The sequence below is a fragment of the Poecilia mexicana genome, unplaced genomic scaffold (assembly GCF_051168715.1).
Source record: "Poecilia mexicana isolate PSO_F unplaced genomic scaffold, ASM5116871v1 scaffold_3, whole genome shotgun sequence".
Classification (NCBI taxonomy): domain Eukaryota; kingdom Metazoa; phylum Chordata; class Actinopteri; order Cyprinodontiformes; family Poeciliidae; genus Poecilia; species Poecilia mexicana.
This window is the reverse complement of record NW_028263372.1, coordinates 26,170,332-26,191,694: the sequence shown is the minus strand read 5'-3', so window position 1 is coordinate 26,191,694 and position 21,363 is coordinate 26,170,332. Positions and strand designations below refer to the sequence as shown.

The 21,363-nt window shown below is 37.7% G+C and overlaps 1 protein-coding gene across 1 annotated transcript in view; it reads left to right on the top strand.

Annotated features, from left to right (window-relative positions):
* The window catches only part of ush2a (Usher syndrome 2A (autosomal recessive, mild)), a 194,849-nt gene that overhangs the window by 103,243 nt on the left and 70,243 nt on the right, over positions 1 to 21,363 (top strand). The window contains exons 48-58 of the mRNA XM_088004375.1: positions 87 to 229; positions 9,276 to 9,967; positions 10,289 to 10,458; positions 10,542 to 10,708; positions 10,817 to 10,905; positions 14,086 to 14,420; positions 15,120 to 15,275; positions 16,201 to 16,364; positions 17,538 to 17,747; positions 20,938 to 21,140; positions 21,220 to 21,332. Of these exons, the coding sequence (XP_087860501.1) occupies positions 87 to 229; positions 9,276 to 9,967; positions 10,289 to 10,458; positions 10,542 to 10,708; positions 10,817 to 10,905; positions 14,086 to 14,420; positions 15,120 to 15,275; positions 16,201 to 16,364; positions 17,538 to 17,747; positions 20,938 to 21,140; positions 21,220 to 21,332 (2,442 nt within the window). The remainder of the gene's footprint in view (positions 1 to 86; positions 230 to 9,275; positions 9,968 to 10,288; positions 10,459 to 10,541; positions 10,709 to 10,816; positions 10,906 to 14,085; positions 14,421 to 15,119; positions 15,276 to 16,200; positions 16,365 to 17,537; positions 17,748 to 20,937; positions 21,141 to 21,219; positions 21,333 to 21,363) is intronic.

Genomic DNA, 21,363 nt, shown 5'->3' with positions numbered 1-21,363 from the left:
AATCGAACTTGTTTAACATCATTTCACTTTAAGTAGATCTAAACTGCATATTAGTTAATGTGTTGTTTGTGTCTGTCCATTTTTAGGCTTTTGGAAAATGCAACAGACACTCACTCCTATTATGTAGAGTGTTTGTCACCTTTCACAAACTACCTGTTCAGAGTGGTGGTTTCACATATTCATGGGGAGACGGCGGGGCCGTGGGCAACGCTACGCACAGCAGAAGACCGTAAGTACTGATGCACAAATGTTTAGGGGTAAAATTTTGTGCAATTATTTTGCAGTTACAGATCCAGCTGAAGTACAATGAGCTTTGCAAAAACAAGTGTTATAAAAATAAGAAAACGAAAGTTTGTTGTATGACGGGAAGCATAATTGTGTATGTGTTGGGGACAAACACACTGTATTGGTGTTCTTATGTGGGTCATCTTAAGACAGTGGTTGTTAGAAATAGCTTTTGTTCAATGTTTAATGCGCTAACATCGGTCCTGACAAGTTTAGAAGTGGACTCAGCAAATGGTTGATAGCTCACCCAGTGAGTTTATCCACAGTCCCATTTAAATTCAAGTGATATTGACATACGTGCTGATTTTTATGACCAAAACTACTGGGAAACAAACATTTGTTCAAAGCAGGGTGAGTTTAGCTGTTTGTAGGACCCAAATGCATCCAGACAAGAGGCAGAGATGAATGCAAAAATGCAATGAGTTGATAAATATAATTACTGTAACAAGTCAATGTCCAAATCTAAATCATGAAATGAGGAAACCTGAGACTGAGATAAGTATAAAATACATAAACACAAGAACTGAAAACATGCAACGAAATGAAACCAGTAGAGACTAAATCAAGTGTAGGTGAATATTTACTGAGGAGAGGTGATGTGGGGAACAAAAGTTCAAGAAAGAACTAAAACACAAGGACAAAGGAGACGGGAAAAATCAGAAACGGGAGACATAGAAAACAGGAAGTAAAGACTGCACAGAACAGAAGGGACCAAACTACACAAAAATAAAACAGGAGATATTTCAAATGAAAAATTCAGAAACTTGAAGGGATCCCCAACTAGTTGAACATGTTTTTCTTAAAGATGTTAATGGAAAATATTACATCTTTACAGTGAACTCAAACCTATAAACAAAGCAAAATAAGTCAAGGTCATGGACCTTGACCTTGACTCTCAATCCACAAGTCGTCTGGATTGAGGTAAACTGCCTCAAAACTTCCATAGATGAGATATCTGTTGAAATAAACAAATATGATTGGCTTATAATCTGTTATTATATTAGCTAGAGTGAGCACAGTTAGCTGGAGCCACATGAAACCAAAACAAATAGGAAGATAATGAATTGATATTTTAAAGTGACCATTAAGAACATTTTAAGAAAATGTCAATATTTTATTTAAATTGTTCAAAACAGAGTAGTGTACACTAATTGTGGACCCCTTAAAGACTGCAACTCTAAATGCAGGAAACTTAACAACATAGAATAAACACCAAGTCTGACAAATTAGAGCATGTGGCCAGTTTACTAATAATAAAACAGTCCAAAGTTGTGTCTAGCTTCCCTTAAGTTAATCTGAGGTTGTGACTGCAGGAAGAAAACATAAAAGGGAAGGAGGTTTTAGAAACATGGGCAAAGGCTGGATTGGGTGAAACACACTGACAGGGTTAGATTTGCATACAGTAAGGTGTGTCTCTGTGTGTGAGTGACCTAGCCAGTGTCATTGTGGGCTAATTGCTGTAATAGAATCATATTAGCCACTGGAACAGCCTCCTCAGTGCAAAGTTATAAATTAATTAGCACCATGATATTATCACATGCATTATCATTAAGCAGCTGAGTTTTGCATACATTTATAAGTGCATAGCCACACTCAAAAATGCATACAAAGCACTTGCATGTTTTTGCATGTAGCTACACATTTACGTGAGCACTAGTGCATCTTCTTACATTGCATTGCATACGCATTCCCACTCAGACACACACAATTGTAAGCATTTAGGATGCATTAAATTACAGTTCTGTGCTTTTGTCATTTTGTTGTGCAGAATTAATTTCCCTCCAGCAAACACACAGATATGCATGCACATCAACAGACCCACAAACACATTTATATTCACACTAACTCTGAAGCATATGGAGTACCTGTCAGATACTTAAATATGCCACTACTTGAGCCAGGGTCATAATATCAGCCACACTGCTTGTCAGACTTAGAGAGGAATGTCTGGTGGCCTTGTGCAATGCCAAATCTCCCATATACAGGCACAAGAATATAACCATTAAAGGAACAGTGACGCTGCTCAGATTAATTGTTAATTGGCACAAAGTTACAATATCTCCTTATTATAATGAACTTTGTCCTGGAAGTTCAGGACTACCATACTAAATGTATCAGTTTCTCAGCAGTCCTCACAGAATGTTAACAATATATTACATTAAGATTTATGAAAGCTCTGGTTATTTGGATAAAGAAAAAGTGCAACATTTTAAAACGCCTCAAGAAAAAATGCCTTTGTTGTAGCCAGACTTTGCCATGTAAAATAATTTAAACGTTGCCGGATCAGGATGACTGAGAAGCAGGTAAACAAGTAGAAACAGGTTCTGTATGGTGTGATTCTTCTTATACAGACTGATACTAAAATTATTTTGCAAAATTTATCAACTGGTAAGTTGTTTTCCAATCAGAATAGCTGTTTGATATTGTATGATCCTTAGCAAATTACCCTAATATATTTATTTTTTATATAGCAAAGTTCTTTTTAGTCTCGAAACAGGTAGGTAATAAAAGTAATTGTGTAACATAATGACTTTTTGTTTAAAAAGGTTTAAAATTTTAACTTTGAAATTTGCACACTGTCTTTATATGATCTGAGAAATATCTACAATTTTATGTCATACTGGCTGAAAAATCTGTTTGAGCAATCCTACTGTATCTTTTATTTTCTCTACCTTTTCTTACTTTTTCCCCTGTTTCACAAGAAAGTTTTGTTTCTTTTTACAAAAGTAAAAGACATGTAGAATAAAAAATAGGGTAAAAAAGAGCTAAAAATCTAGATGAAAAGGGGTAATATGAGGAACAGAAGAAGAAAGAGGAAAAGAAGAAAAGAGTGGACTAATGACAGAACAGAGGGAGAGAGAGAGACCCGTGCTCCTTCCTTCCTTTTTATCATTCCATTAAAGTTTTATATCCATCTTTTTAATGTAATTTGGTCCCTATGAATTCCTGTCGCTGCAGAACAGACAGACGGCTCCTGTGAACATAAACTCTAGCCGTGTTGGACAGCTCCCTTTCCTCTGTCTACTCCCATGTTCACACCAGCTAAGTGATCTAAGAGTGTGTGTCTGTGTGTGTAAATGTGCGCCTGTGCACGCACTGGAAGAGAGGTGCGTATTTCAGAGTGCTATGAAGAATATGAATAAAGAGTAAGAATAAAGCACCACTTGAACAAAATGATCCTAGCAAAGCTGTCTTAGAAAGTGAAAATGTGAGTGTATGTGTGTGTAAGAACATTAAATAACATTAAAAACATGAAAGAATCATCCCTCATCACCCAAACTAAACCGCAGCGTGGTGAGATAGAGGAGCAGTGCAGGTGAAAGACTCTACAGAGACGAGGTTAGAGGTAACGGCAGAACACAAAGAATTCATGTTATTTAATTAATTACTTCCTGCATTAATAAAACATTCCCCTGTCTTTTTTCCTCGTGTTTTAGTCAGTCATTCCCCGAGGAATAATGTATTTAAAAATCATAACCCTACATTTTACTTATTTAAAGAAGTGTGAATGTAATTAGTAACAAGTTATGTCTATATTATATAGATAAAAAAAAACAAAGTATTTTTTATCCTAAATATTTGAATTGAAAAACACACACCACTCCTAATATTTGCTGGGATTCTTTGAAGAAAATTGCTTCGGAAACAAGTACTTTATTTATGAGGTTGGCATCATGTATGTCTCTTTTCTGTTTAACACACTTTAAATATCACAAATGAGCAGAGATCAATTAAGCAACATCAAGAAAAGCTCACCAGGAAAAGTGTGTCACTTTTTCTTTTTTTTTCTTTGACTTTTTTTGTGACTACATTATGTCATTTTTTTTCCTATATCAAAGTGTGGTAGGTGATTTTATTTATCTGGTCCTTAAAGGGATAGTTCAATGTAAGAGGACTAAGGTTGATGAGCAAAAACCTGGTTGTTGCAGCTCATTGCAGGCTGTTTTTGCCGTTGAGTTGTTTGCGCTCATCTCTTTTGCTTAGGCTTAAAACATAAAGCACATTTCTCTCTGTTTTTATGAACTGTAGGTTTAAGCAGACGATAGTGATCATTTTATTTGTTGGTTGACCTGGATTTCACAACTTTTTTTAAAGTAGTCAGATGCTTTACCTTCATCTGAGACTGAGCACAGGTGAAAAAAAAACATGATTGAGTATATTGTCTACTTGCGTTCTCCTCTTTTTTAATCTCCCTCTTCTGAGTCTTTCTAAAAACCTTCATCCTTATTTCACATTCTATCTACATTTCCTTAAGAACCTTAAGCTATATTAGTCTCCATCTCAGGGGTAATTTCCTGTTGTTTCCAACAACAGGAAATTACCTTTAAAACCTTAACATCTCTTTTTTAGCCTCACCTATGCCATATAACACTTTGTTGTTATTATTTGAGGCTTATTTATAGATATTTAATTACAATTAAATGAATATGTACATATTATTGAAAAGTTCATTAATTCAATTCATATGGTGAAACCCATTATAAACAATAATTATGCACAGACTGAAAAAAAAAATGTTAATCCAACAGTGAAAAGTATGTTTAGTATTTGCTTAGATTGGTATTTTCAAAAGGTACTTTCAATCTTGACAAATGATGTTAATTTGAACACCTATTCTATTTATTTAAGATTCTAATGGGACCCACAATAATGAGAAATCAGATCAATTGAATCGATTTACCTCTTAACTGAATAAATACAAAAATGGTGTTTAAAATAGACTAAATTCAGTAAGGTTTTGTTTTTAAATGTAGTAGATAAATGGCGTCTAAATTTAACACTAATTAACATTATTTAATAAATGTTAGTAGGTAATAGGTGGTAATAACACTATTATTACCACTATAAACCATATAGTTTAAGTAGAACAAGTGTAGCTTTAGAATGTAAATAATAAATAACTGAGAAAATAAGAACTGAAAGAAAAAATATTGCTTATTCTAACATCAATGTAAAATTATACTTGGTAGAAAAGCCTTTTTATGACATGCAGCAAACTTTAAACAACCCTCAACGTGTTTTTTCTTCAGAAGTGGAGTCTTGTGCATTGAGTGTACATAGAGGCCATGCTGTTTAATGTGAAACTTATCTCTTTATGATAGAACTGTAAACTGTAACAAAGAACTTTGCAACATAAAGATCAATTAGGAGTAAATAATCAGATGAAAGAACAGACTGACACTTTTTTAGAAGATAGCTTAGAATTTGAAATTCTAGATCAATACATTTCTAAAACATATTACACATATTTTAGAAATGGGTGCTAGTGGGTCACTTAAAATGATTGACAAGATGGGTGGTTTTTTGGGGTATATAGTTTTTCTGACTAAGCATCTTTGCATTCACAAAGTGCTTTGGCTCAGATCAGGTAATGGTGTAGAACAATTAAAAAAAAACGAACCACTTCCTTGTTTTAGTTCTAAAGGCTACACCTTGTTTTTTTCTTTCTACGCTTTGTTTAGGTCAAAAGGTTACATATATAGAATTAAATAGATCATCCTAAATCATTAATGCCTGTGAAGGACATTGAGAGAGTTGATTGATTGACATTTTTAACTATTAAGGCAGTGGTAGTTACTTAAAGGCTCATGTGAGTCTCATATAGTCGGGATATGCCAGCTTATGACCTTGGTCATACCTCATCCTCTTTCTGACCGCCTCTTCAGAGAATCCTAAAGCCGCAGTGACTTTAAATAATCTGCAGCAAAGTAAAGATATGAAATGCAATGTAAATTCCTCCCGTATTACTTGTCACGTTTTGACACCTTGTTGTAAGTATCTTGATAACAGTAAAGCTCAGCATTTGTTCTCATTATGACTCCTAGGAGCCTTGAATCACCTTCAAAAGCCCAGTCACCCCCTCACACACACACACACACACGCGCGCGCACACACACACACACATGCTTGTGACCCTGTGCGGGGCTAAAAATAATACCCTTCTTCTTTTCTCTCACATGGACACGCATAGATATACACACCTAAACATATGTAGACTGTTAAATACACACATGTAAGTATGCACAAGAATGAACGAGGAGATACACTTACAAATACACACATACACACACATATTCTCCCTCACCTCCTCCCCTTCTCCAAGCCCTTGTCAGTTGATTGTGTTATTACTATGCTAACCAAATCCTTATAAATGTGATTTAAGGCTTGGCGGCCCAGCAATCCTGTTTTAGCCTTCTGCTACTGTGTTTTGTTTTGTTTTTTTTACTGGAGAGAGGAGGAGTAAAGGAGGGCGGTGCAGATGTAGGAATGAAGGGAAAGGAGTAGAGAAAGGAGACAAGAAGGCAAAGAGACTAGAGAGATTCAAAAAGAATAAGAATGTATGGGACATTTGGACATTTCAGGATGATGGATAAAAAAACAAAGGAGGTGAGAATGAGAGCATAGCAAGTCCCAAAAATTAGACGGAGGTAATGCAATCCAAAACTTGCTTCCTTCTTTCCAGAAACCAGTAAAGCATTCACATCCACCTTCCACTCCACCTCTCCCAGCTTCTCCCCTTCAAAAAATAAAAAAAGCATCAAGTGCATCTTAAATGAACATTTCAATTGAAAAACTTAACAGCCCTTCAAATTGCAGAATTTTACACGCGTCAGTAAAGCCTAAATAACACTCAACACTTGGAGAGAAAGGAGACGGTGAGGAGGCAGGAGAGAGGGAGGGGATAGTGGATAGGGGCAACAACAGGGGCTATTCTGAGTGGCTGAGGGGAACTGGATCAAGGTGACTTAAATCAATGATGTTTTAAAATCGCTTAGCATTTTCCGTTAGTCTCCTCAGTTTTTTTTGCATGTCTGTAAGGAATCTTAATTGGACCACACTACAAAAACTGTCCTAAATAAATACATTGTCTGATTAAACATTCAACGTACAGGCAGGAACTCGGCCATCCACAACAATATGCAAGCATGCAGGGAAGCACTCTGGCATGGACATGCAGAGAAAGGGAGATGGGCTACTTGGTTATTCGTTGGGTTCAGTGGACCTTTGGTGGTAATTGAATCAGTGTGAGTGCTGAGTAGAGCTAGCATAAAAACCTGTTAACCTAAAAGGTCAGCTTCCTGCATTGTTTATGTAGTTGGAGACCAGAGAGAGGGAGAAAGAGAGACCCGATACAAAGTACAAATGGGAGACAGAGAACGGGATAAAATGGGAGAAGTAGTAAGAGGAGGACAAAGGATGATTGTATAAGAACGAAAGCTTGAAATAAAAAAAAGTTTTATCTTAAACATTGCATGTGATGTGGTTATGTTAAAGCTGCTGAAATCTTACTGAAATATGATTTGTAAGCAAATACAGTTCTACCAAAATGATCATTTTACCAATGCATTCTAACCTCAGAAAATAACTAAATTAAACATATTTTAATTTTAAACTTCTTAATCTTCCTGTTAAAATTATGTGTATGTGTTGTCTTGTTCCTTGTATGTTTCATGTGGTCTGGTTGTTGTTACTGTTGGTTCTTGTGAGTGTTTAAAGCATCCTTGTGTCGACATTATTGCCTTGACGTTACACATTATCATTTTCTGCATTCAAAATACAAGTTACACATGTTTTTTTTTTAAGTGGAATGAAAACAGGAACTTTATGTGTTCTTAATATTTTGCCGTGTTTGGAGCTTCAAATCTCAAGGCATTAGTTAGCACCTTAGTCTGTTGGTACTCAGCCCCATGAATCAATTGATAATGTAGCAAAAGTGCACACTGTTTACTGTCTAGCTGCAGAGATGCAGGCATGCACATAGACATGTCTGTGTCATGCATGTATGCCTAATCTCAAATGAATTTATGCTCTCATACAATTGCTAATCTCATTTCACTCAATTCCTTTCTGCCTATCCCTCACAAACACACGCACACACACACACATATCACCATCTGGGAAAGCCGTTAGCGGTTAGCGGTAGCACTTAGTGGCGCAGCACGCTCCCTCAGTCCGCTCAGTCACCTTGATCTGCTTGCCCTTCACACAGCACCATTACTGCTATACTGCATCTCTGTGGGTGTGGGCATGTGAGTTAATGTGTGAGTTAGGAATAGTGTGTGTCGCTGTGTATGTCCATTATAGAGCAGTACAGTGGGATGTAAATGCCAGGGGAGGAGGAGGATGTGGGATTACCTTCAAACAGGCTTCCATGAAGTGAAATTTCCTTTCCTGGTCTCGTGTTCATTTTTACCCTGGCACAGTCATGTGATAGTCATGTGACTTTTTGTCCATGAGTTTCTGATGTGCTTCTCTGCCTCTTTCTAAAAGGATTATTTTCTTTTTAACTTAGAAGACTTTAAGCCACAGTCTCACTCACTGAAACTGGCATAAGCAGCGTAGGACGGTTACTGGTGTCAAGGTGCAGCGAAGGTTTTTACATTTCTTGCCCTACAGTTGAAATACAGAACCAGAGAAAATGAGTGACCAGAGTTTTCTCTAGTTCTATGAAGCTGCTTCTGGATACTGCTGGTCAGCTGACCTAAAGATAGTTACTATATTTTTCCTGCTCGCTTACAAGAATGACAAATTATGCTAATGGTGGAAACGAAAGCAGCAGCACCTCAGGTTTGCTGCTTTTAGAAATTTTCAGTTCCATGCTGGCAAAACTTAATTTTGTAAAAAAAAAAAAAAAAAAAAAAAAAAAAGAAAGAAAACCACTGAAACCTGAGTAATTTAATTGGGGGGGTGGTTTGTGTGGATGTCTTGATTGTGGATCAACAATATTTCCTGTAGTTTAGTCAGCCTAGCCTCAAATTGTAACTACCACAAAACTTTAAATCCCACTTGTTTATTGCCTTAGTGACAGAAAGTGAAAAAATGTGAATTTGCATAGTAATCCCTTGAACATTGATTTCAAAATTACCTTTTGGTGTTTTTTGTTATGTTGCTGTCTTATATTATAACTCTTTTGAAATAATCTTGCTTTTCACTTTTCTCTCTTGCTTTTTAAAATATTTTATGTTGTCCTTGTTTATTTTTTTCTACAGGTCCAGGCCCCGTAGATTCACCGGCCATTATGGGACTTCAGTCGCGGAGTGCATTAATTACCTGGGATCCTCCTGCACAAACAAATGGCGTCATAACAAATTATACACTTTATCTTTACTCAGGTTCCATCACTTCTTCAGATCATGACCCTGATTCAGTCCCCAGCACCAGATCGACCTACACCTCAAATTTGTCCTCTAAGCCAAGTGTCTTGCCCAACTTTGATGGAACACGTCAACATTCAGATTTCAACTTCCTGACATTGTCAGATCCTAGCAGACCTAAAGGCTCAAGCCTCAACTCTACGTCTTCTGCAGGTTATGATAACAAGTCCAGCACAACTAAAAAAAATACACACAGCCTCATTTTCTCCACCTCAAGGCCTGGTACTGATGAAAATAATCAAATGGACTCATCTGGTGAGATCACTGAAAGTCACGACTACAATATTGTCCTATTCAAACCGACTGAGCCCAAAACCAGCAGTGTAGAAACAAACCTCTCACTTTCAGCCCCAAATTCCACTTTGAGCAGCTTCAATCCTGATAATTTCATCACACAAGACCCATTCACCTTCTCCAGTTTTGTAGCCGACGCATCAAGATCTACTCCTCTGTCTGTCACTGTTCCTGGAAATACCACCAGTTACACTTTCCTCAATCTGCATCCCTACCAAATGTTCAGCCTCCAGGTACTAAATGGGTTCCTACAGAAGAGAGCACTGTGCTTTATAAAAGTCAAAACATAGCTGGAGATGTAATAAACATTTTTTTCTTCCTTTTTCATGTGGATTTTTCCAGTAACACATATTAAAATGTTTTCATAGTGGTAGAATAATCATCTACAATTGGACAAACTTGATAAACTATGTTATACATACATATTTTTCTTTTTTCCCAATAATAGAGGAAACTAGAACGACAGTTGAGGATAATTGTTAACTAATTTCTGATAAAGTATTATGTAAAAAGTTTAACACTGTGATGTTACAGAGCCATTTTCCATCGTCCAGGTGAAAGCATGCACCAGCGCTGGTTGCTCGGTGTCTGGGGCGTCTCAGTACTTCCAGACCCTCCCAGCTCCATCTGAAGGAGTTCCTGCACCTCACCTTTACTCTGACACACCAACATCTGTTCTCTTGTCCTGGGGTGCCCCAGAAAGAAGCAATGGACCACTAGAACGGTAAGAAACTGTCACCTAGACTTCAGTCCATCTTTCAGATTTCATTTATTATTTCGTGTGATTCTGAATTTTGTTTGCTGTAGCTGGGAGATTGAGCGCAGAGTTGCCGGAACCAAGCAAGTCTCCACAGTAGGCCGCCTTCTGCCAGTTTCTCCCCCTCTTTCATTCTTCGACTCCTCATCAGCCCTTAGTCCTTGGACGGCCTACCAGTATCGACTTGTGCTCCACAATCAGGCTGGAAAGGCTGCAGGTAAGACTGTAATAACTTTGTTATTGTTTTCAGTCTGAGATGTTTCATATTTACACCTCCTTTATGTTTGAAACACTGTTCTTAAGCTGCATATCTGTGTACATGCAGGGCCTTGGGTCAGTGTCAAAACCAGACCTTCTCGTCCAGCTGGACTGAGTCCCCCAGGAGTAAAAGTTCTTGGATCAGAGTCACTTCAAGTGAGGATTTTCTTACTTTCTTTCTTCTTCTTTTTAAATGCCGACACTTACCTGGGTATTTATGAAGATACTTATTCATTAGATTGTAGTTTTATTTCAGTAAGAAAGTCACTGATACAGGACAGTTTTACCTCACAAGGAATTTCGCAGATTTAAATCCCTGAGTAGTCTGGCGACTTTTACCGTGTTTATATTTACTTAAACCAAAGAAATGATAAAGTAGAGCTTCATTGAGAATCTCCTCAGTCACTGTTGGATTGACTGAGCAAAAAAGACAAAGCAATGTCACACAGATTCTTCTGTCTTTCCCTTTTCGGATTTAATGAGAGAGAGGAGCGTTCAACTCAAGGTCCCCTTCAGAAATGGGAGGGGCTGTGACCCTGTCTGTAGCAGCTTCCTTCCTGTCGGCCATTTTGAAGGAGTGACTGGAGTGGATTTCCACCAGTGGCTAATCTCTCATGAAGGCCTATCTTTGAAAGCTACTGAAACAATATCACATGCATCCACACACACACACACACACACACACACACACACACACACACACACACACATACACACACAAAAAGATGCGCACACACTTGCACTCACAGCCCTACACTAATGCTAACTGCAGAAAAATGCTAATGCCTGTCATCATTTCAGAACCGCCCCTGTCATTGCTGCAGCAGCTCAGCTTTAAGGGTCACAGGTCTAAGAAGAAAAGCGTTCCTTCCTGGTTGTTGCTAATTGGGCAGACAGGAAGTCGCTTCCTGGTTATCAACTGACCTTGACAACACGTTGGAGGATTTTGAATATCTTCCTAACAAATAATATATACATGGTTTATTCTTCTCCCCTAAAAAAACAGACTTTGAGGGTATAAAGGAAAGGTCCATTGAAACCATCACAGATGATAGATTAGAGACTTATACAGCGATTTAGAAAAACTTAAAGTGTAATTAGAACTATCTGACAAAGTTATACATGGTGAAAAAATGTACAGGCTTTTAGTATTTAAACAAAATCCTCATCAAAGATAAGTAATAAGTATGAAATGCATCCATTTAGTTTCATGTGTTTACATTGTTTTAACTAACAAAATGAGCTGCATATCTTAAATTTTGAAAAATTGATAACAAAAAGTGCCATTTGAATATTTTCACTTTTCTTCAGGTTTTTGTGCTGAAGCAGTCCAAAGTCCTATAATGTAATGATAATAGACATTATTGTAGAGCTACATTATGAAAGCAGAGCTAATATGAACAGATTACGAACCTTAAACAGCCTAGTCCAGGCTAATGAACCACTCTAATAATCAAGCGCATCCTTTCAAAGTAAAATACACGGAGCAGCTTGTCACCTGTCAAACCACTCATGATAGGTAGTTTACATTCTTATTTTCACTTCTTATTAAATTAGATAAAAGTCTATAAACACTTTTCAAAAACAGAGTTACATTTTTTCTGTTTTTACAGCCCTAGTTTAAGGCAATAAGTTGTAGTTTGTGTTTGACATAATTTTCTAGGAACGTTTTTTGCTTGATCGAAATAGTTTTATAACCACTACATTTGGCTTCGGTTTATAAATGGCAACAATTTCACAAATTGATATTACAATTTATAAATGTTCACTAAATAAAAGCGTAAATGTACGAACACACATTTCCCCAAAAGCTGCTTTCTCAGTGCAAACTTTGTCGGTTCTTTCCTGCCTTGCATTTTTGCAAATAGCCACACACACACGCACGCACACGCACACACACACACACACACACACACACACACACACACACACACACATACTGGACTGGCCTCAGCCCCAGTACTCTATGTCAGGGTCTCTGGTGTCTTCACCATCACCAGATTACATCAAGCTATTCAATCTGTAAATGACTTCCACCACAGAGCACACTCAACACGCACTTTGGGAAATGAGCTACCTAACTCAAAATGACCCCCCCCAGTTATGGTGTTTGTACGCCTTTGAGTGTGTGATTGTTTTTCTGTAGTTGGAAGGTATTTCTCATGTGTATGCATCTTAGTGTGTGTGTCCTGTATCACCTCTCAGTGTCACTTGTTAAAATATCAAGGCTGCATGATAAATAATTAGTTTTGACATTCATTCATAATATTCTCATCAACATTGACCACTTAATCACCTGGACCTGTATTAACAAGCTGTTTACTAAGTCATTACTTGACAGTGTGTTTCCCTGAGTATGCGTGATTTCTAAAGTTTGTTGCTACTCGTCTCAGTATCAATACATTAATCCAGTTATCACAGTGAAAAATACTTGAAGTGTGTAAAATCCTACCTGTTTTTATGAGTAGCATCTGTTGCTTGTGTGTGCTATCATTTATTCTAGCGTTTACCTTTGTCCTAGCTCTAAAATGCCGACAGACTGAACTGATTCCAAATCGGACACAGCGCTTAGCTTTTGTTTTTGCATGCAGCAATTCCATTACGAGCAGCTTTCATTATTTTAGCATGGTGCCTGTGTGTGAGACAGAGGGTGCCTGTTGGCGCGTGCCCTGTTTAAATGTGATGAAAGAAACCTTCTACTTAAGTCAAAGTCAGGTTGTGTTTTCCTACAAGACTGCTAAGGACACAGAGTGACCATCCTAACAGAGTTTTCACTACTGCCCAGGTTGCTGGTTCCATTTTAATCTGACAAAACGATGCATTTAGAATCCAACATACAGATTTTCTTACACTTAATCATGCATACATAAACGTTATATGTGATCGTGATGTTTGCCCAGGTTGTTTTGGAGAAAATGCAGTAACTTCAAAGAAGGTGTTTTCATCAGATTAGACCAAAATTAAACTAAAAAATTCATAAAATTCACTGGTGAATGGGCAAAACTGAAAGAGACATGTCTCAAAAAACCTCAAAGTGTTGAGTCACTGGTGCTGAATATAAATTAGCGTCACAATTTGCTGAATTTTATCGCTTTTTTTTATAACAATTTCCCTTTTTTTTCCACTTAACAATTATGTGACACTTTATGTCTGCTGTTTAAAATCCCAAAAACAATAGATATACGTTTGTGGTTGTACTGAGACAATATCTAAAAATTTTCCATTGCAAGTTTTCAAGGCATTGCAGAAAAGATGTAATGACCTTTTTTCCTGCCAATGGATTTGCATGCTACATTTTAACAAAAGCTGTCATTTCAAAATGTTGGTTTGTTTCAGGTCACATGGTCGCCTCCTTTGATTCCTAATGGAGAAATTCATGGATATGAAATCCGTCTCCCGGAACCCCGAATCTTTCATAACACCAGCAATCCCTTGGAGTTCAATGTCACCGTAACAGACCTTGTCCCGTACACGAATTACAGCATCTCTGTGCTGGCATGTTCAAACGGTGGAGGGTATGTTGGTGGATGCACAGAAAGTCTTCCAACTCCTGCCTCCACATTACCTACGACACCTGAAGACCTGGCACCGCTTTCAGTCGTGCCAGTCAGTGAATCCTTTCTGGCAATTTCCTGGCAACCACCAAGTCGGCCCAACGGACCAAATATCAGGTAAAATTTATGCCTGTAATAATTCAATTTATTCATCAGACGGACGAGACTGATATCATGATGTGGATTTTGAAAGGCACGTTCTGGAGATGTTCAGTTGCTGCTGAAAATCTCCACGCAAAAAGGAATAAACACATTAACAAGTTGCTAACAAAAGTACCCTACTAATGAGCTAAGTGTTGCTCATTCATAATCGGTGTTTGCACAGCACTAATGCACATTCGGCTCCACTTTGTTCGCGTCCTGTTCGACTCTGCCTGCGATTAGGCCTAAAATAAAGGTCCATTTTCTTAGCAGGTGATTAAAATGCATGAGGCTCGCTCGCTCTCTCTGTTCTGTGCTGCTCAGCTCTGTATGTTTGTCTAAGTGGGTTGGTTAAAAGGCGGCGTTAAGCCCTTCTCTTCTGATTACAGCAGAAATTAGCATCACTGTAGGGAGAGGAAAACACAAAACCCGCAGAAAAACAGTGACTGGAGAGGCGTTGGGAGGGATGAGATACAGCAGAGGCAATGAATGGAGATGATGAAAAACAACACAAGAGGAGGAAATGAGTGATAAGAGTCAGCTAAAATTCAGTGTGGAAGTTTGAGTGTGTGCATGTCTGAACGGCGCACTGGCTACAGTCTTTGTGTGTTGATGGATTCCTTAACATCAAACTGTGTGTGTTTGTTTTTCTGTTATTCAAATCTTCCCCCTCAGATACAAGTTGCTCAGACGTAAAACCCACCAGCCCCTGGCCGTCGCCATGGTCCCCACATTAGCAGCCACTTCCCCGCCCCCCTCCGAAGATCTCCATCGCTGGTTCCGTGTTTACTCCGGCACCAAATTGTTCTATGAAGATAAAGGCCTAAGCAGGTGAGATTACTGGAATGAGCTCTAGAGCAAATGGCAGCGCTGCAACAAACAGTGTGTGCAGAGCCGATCGGAGAGTGACTGCTGATGCCGATCTTTTAATACCGCTCAAAGATACATTAAGCAAATATCCCAAAGAATTAAATTGTTTTTGTTTCACACAGTGTCCCTTAATCTCAGTCCGCCACTTGGTTGCAGTTTTTTTTTTCTTTTATCCTTGCTGAACTGCTCTGGGTCTTCTATGCATCTTAGGTAGCTTTTTCAAAATCACCTGACCAACTCGCAGATGTGTCTGCCCATCCAGGAGCAGGGGAAAAAAAGGAATTTTTAACAATAAAATCCCACTTAAGTTTTCATTATTCAATTAAAGGTGAGAAAAATTGCCACTAAATTGACATGAAAATGAAATATGTGTTTCTCCTCATCCATCTTCACTTCTCTTTAACCCCTAGTTATAATCCAGTTCAACCAGTTGCTTTTAGAAACAAACTAGTTAATACATGGACAAAGCTTTAGAAATGGTGAGAACTTTAACATTTTTTTGTATTTTTTCCAGAACCTGGCTTGAACTGAGCCAGTTTCTGCTGGAGGTTTATTCCTGCTAAAGGGGAGTTTTCATTTCTACTGTTGCCACATGCAGACTCATGATTAGGTATTGCTTGAAAGCTAATAACTCAGTTCACTAAACTGGTTGTCACCTCATGTTTTTTTTTTCTGGAGGAAAGGGAGACTTCTGCTGCCAAGTCAATCACTTAATGCAGATTATTTTTTTCTGTAAAAAGCCATGAGACGACATTTGTTATGAATCAGCCTCCTATAAATTGACTGAGTTGAACTGAATTCAAACTGAAAGACTGACTTCACTTGAAGACAAACTTATTGTGACAGTTGGGGCATTAATCAAAAGAATCATTTTGTCTCTTCACAGATTCACCCGTTACCAGTACCAGCTTGTGGTTTATAATGACGTGGGCTACTCTTCAGGAAATATTGTTACTGCAGTGACCATGGCAGGGGTTCCCCTCAAGCCTCCTACTTTGTCTGCTCGTGCTATCAATCACACAGCTGTACAAGTCAACTGGAATAAGCCCTGTAAGATTACCCTCTCTGTTCCTAACACACTTCCTCAAACACATGCCTTTACGGATCAGCTCATCAACACATCTTAAATGATCGAACTAAAGCAGATTTATTAGTAAGTTTGTCTTTAGTCTTTGCAAAAACATCACAATATACGACCTATGTAAGACTTATAGAGTTTAAGCAGTAACACAAAACTATTGACATAATTAATGACAGAGATATCAATTAATACAAAAGAGACTTTTACTGACTCATCTTGAATTTCTTTGTCAACTCAATGATACATACTCCATGATTTGTTGCTGAATTGCTACTTGTTGGTAAACAATCTGGCTGTAAATTGTGGGATTCCACATTTTTGCTATTGACATTTGTTTGGCACTGCCACTAATCGCTTTTTTAATTAATCATTAACATTTTTGGAGGGTTAATGTGAACAAAAATCACAAGGAATTTTTGGGGGTTTATTTTGAGCCAGTTTTTCTGTTTATGGGATGCTTCAATAGATGTCAAAACCAAGATGCTGCAAAATATAAAACAGGCTTCAAGCATTCTGTGAACTCCAGCATGACAAAATGAAGTTAAATATGGTATTTGTTATTGGTGCATCAAAAATTCAGTGTTGTGAATGTTAGATATGCGACGACTAACCTGGAAATGAACACAATTAAAATACACACAGGCAGACACACACACAACCTCTGAAGATTGGAGTTAGGTGCTGTCCACACTTGTTTTGTGTGTGAGAAGTTTAACAAACAACAAAAAAAACATTAATTCATGAAGGTTATGCCTGAAAAAAATACAAACTGATGAATATCGGCATCATTATTTGGTTTTACATTAGTTGTGGCGATCCAGTTTTTTGTTGTCTCTTCCAGTCACATGAAGGTCAAAAACATATACAGTAAAAGTTTGGATTTAATCCCAGTTTGAATATAAAGCTTAAATTAGCAAGTGCTCATAGGTTATAAGATGCATTTAAAACTTGCATGTGAATTGTTGAACTAAAATTGATCTCCTTCATTTAACTCTGTTCTTATCTACCTAAAAAAATATATTAAAACATTTCGATACAATCACTTTCACAGTAAAATGTTATAATAAAATTATAGAGAACTGCATAGTGAGAGGGAACTTTTAGCTGATCCCTCACCTGTATTATTATCTTGTGTTTTTCAGCTCTGCAAGACCTGCAGGGAGAGGTGGAATCATTTTTTCTCACAGTAACATCTTCCGAGACTGGCCCAGTGATGGCTTATGGTCCTGATGTCACGTCGACTGTAATAGGAGACCTTTGGCCCAGCACCACATACCTGGTATCACTGCAGGTGTTCAATGGTGCACACAACACAACTAAATCAGTGGTTTATGTCACCACTGCTGATGGAGGTAGGAGAAAATAAGAACATGAAGAAATATCGCCTGATTTAAAAACTTCAACAATCCTCTGTTTTAAAATGATTAATATCCACTGGTGCTAGTGTAATCACAACATTTTATTTGTGTACATAGAATAATGAATCATTACATCCATGAGAGGTGTTCGGGTTAACATGCATTTCTCTGCTACATTGTGCTTCACAGGGGATGTTAAACACATCATGTAGTGAGGCATGAAATCAATACAAAGTGTGTGTGAGGCTGATTCGAGGTGCTGCTGCAAATTGCTTGTTGGCGCCATGGACAAACACACACAACCTGCACTCGTGCAAACTGAACAAGCAAACCGTATTCTACATCGCAATGTCTTTTTTAACTCCATAGAAATTCTTTCATAATGGAAGAAAGATTGTGATTAACTCTTCGGTTTTTATAAAAGATTTTTACTCTCAAATTGAGCCATTTTGCAGTTTTAAATGTATGATTCTGTTTAGAAAGTTTATAAAATGACTTATTTCAGATGTAAAATCAAGAACTTTGACAAATAATATTGAGTTCAGTATTAGTCAAATATATAAATTGTTGGATGAATTGATATTTTCCAAAAAAAAAAGCTTGCAAAACGTATTAAAACTGTTATGCGTACTTTCCATTTCTCTTAATTGCTTATCCCAGTCTGCTCCAGTTTGCCTCCATATAATCGTAAATCCTGAGCCACTTTCTGCACTTATATTTATGTCCCCCTCAGTGAGTCTGGACAGATCTCCTTCTCTCTGCAGCCCAGCCTCACAGTTCCTTTCCTGTCTAGGTGTATCATATGTCACAGGCCTCCTTCTTTCTCTCTAATCTGAGCCGTATAATAAAAAGTGCATCAAAAACATTAGAAAATCATTAGGTGCTAAAGGCAAAGCATGGCTCGTTTAACTGAGAGGGCTACTGAGGTAATTTCATTATTTTACAACTACGAGTGTGCACACGCAGACATACACACACTCACATACACCTAAGAGGCCTAATATATTTTAACTAATGTAGCTGAACCCTACCAACCATCCTAACGTGGCCTGGAATCTATAGGGCAATGCTAACATCAGAGCTAATTGGCAAGAAAAATACATGTGTGTAGAGAAGGAAGCTCAGCGATCAGCGTTGCACAGATAATGCCCTTCTGCAGTAAATGAAATTTAGGGCAGGAAATGAATTGAGTTAACTTCTCATAGCCAACTACATTTTCACTTAGAATAATTCAAGAAGTCTGTACGATTACTCTCTTCAGACAAACCGTCCTCACAGATCATTTACCTCATTTATTTGAGCTTCTCTCTGTTTTGTTTTTCCTTACAGCTTCATTTCTGAACATCATTTCACATAAAATAGCTTCTTTCCACCTCAGAGTAAAATGTTATTCATTCTCTAAAGTCACTGAATGTTGAAGTATAAAGTGCAGCTCCTTGCAAAAAATATTAATACCACTTGCATTTGGCTTTTATGGGACAGTCTAATACTAAGTAGGATAGAATTGAAAGAAAACTGATGAAAGTTTTTCAAAATATCTTACAAAGAAAAATTGATGTTATGCACTTCTATTCAGCTGCTATGAGTAAATAGTTTGTTGAACCACCTTCAATTGGATGGTCTTTTTTTTTATCTCTTCCACTTTTACAAATGTAGGAACTACAGTTTTTGTTCATTTTTGAAGTCTTGCCACAGCTTCACTATCGGATTCAGGTCTGGACTTGTACTGGACCGATCTGACTTAATGAATAGATCTTGACCATCCCATTTTACCCCCGGCTGTGTCATCTGGGCCGTTGTCCGAATGTAATATTAACTTCAGCTCCAGTCAAAAGACTTTTCCTACTTCTGACCAGCTTTCATCTGGTATTGTTCTGCAGTTAGCTCCATCCATCTTCCCATCTGCTCTGACCTGATGGCTTATGGAACATAAGATGCATTTCAAACTTGCATGTAAATAAAATATTATATAATAAAATCATTCAACACCATGATGCAGTCACCACCATGTGTGCCCAATGGCGTGGTGTGTTCAGTGTGATGAGCATTGCGCACTGTTAGTTTCCTGCCACAAACAGCATTCTGCACACAGGCAAGAGAGTTGGTTTTTGGTCTCATCTGAATAAGCCACCTTGTTCTATATGTTTAATATTCCCCATTCCTTACCCTGTTTTGGGAAGTGTACAACTAATAATCATATTTTCAAACAATTCTCCCTCCGGAGTCTCAACTCTCTACAGATCCATGCAGCCATGGACCGTGGCTTTCTGCTCTTATTAATACTGTCTTTATCTGACTGTCATGTTTTGGTAGGTTTGTTGTGCCATACTCCTTGAACAGTGCTCTGCGAGATGTTCAAGACTGTTTTGTACTTTGTTTAACTTACACAACTTTGGAGGCAGTTGGTTGCACTTGATTTTATTTTGAGGTATCAGGGCAAATAGGGTAGAAACCTAGTGCATGCCTCACTTTTAAGATTTTTACCTCATTTTTTCTCTCTCACAACTTTGTTCCATTGTGCTTTTCTACCACACATCCCAATGTGTTTCTATCACTGATTGTACAGTGATCCCAATGTATCCCAATCCCAATAAAATAACATGAGACAAAATAAAAGGTGACTATCCCAAAAATCCCAAGAAATCCCGAGAAAAAAAAAACAATTATAGCAAAATATAGACTTATTTCATGTGACTGAGGTCAAACTGTTGTGTTCACAGCCAAACAGACTTTAAAAAGAAACTGAAAGCAGAGTTAAAAGGAAACAATATAAAAAATCTAAGAAAGAAGTGGCAACAATTTATTAAGAAGTTAATATAAACGAACCTCTATTATTATAATTATTCTTTTAAAAAACAAAGAAAATGTCGCATCCAAAACTCAGAATAACCAGAAAAACTAAAATTAAGTCTAATTTATGTTCAGGAGTGATAGTTTATGGATGTACTGTAACAAAGAAAAGTTAAATATGTATTAATACTTTTACTAGGCCCTGTAGAATCGGTGAATCCTCCTTCTTTCACTGGTGCATCTTCCTGGCTCAGACCAGAACTGCTGGATTCATTGATCCTACAGATTCTACCAGATCATTTTTGGAATAGTCACCTTTTATTTTGTCTCATGTTATTTTTATTTTTTTCGTTGAATTACTTTTTTTTATGTGTCCCTCTTATGCTTCTCTCAGAGCCAGAAGGGATGTCTGCCCCTGAAGTGGTTCCAGTAAACAGCAGCACCGCACGTGTCCTCTGGTTCCCTCCTCATCGACCCAACGGAGCAGTTACTGGTTACGGCGTCTACGTTAATGGCCGCCTTCATGGCAGTGTAGACAACAGCTCCGGTTCATACCTTCTGGGGGACCTGCTGCCTTTTACAGTCTACAATATACAAGTATTCAATCAAATGCAATATAAAGTAGAAAATTTCAGCAGTATAATTTTTATGTCATCTAATATAATGTGTATTTCAGGTGGAGGTGTGCACAGTGTATGCATGCACTCGCAGTAGTATTACCAGAACAACCACAGTAGAAGACCTGCCAGCTGATCTGCCCAGGCCACATGCACAGGTGATCAGTCCCAGGTAATACAGGTGTGCACTATGAGTATTGTTG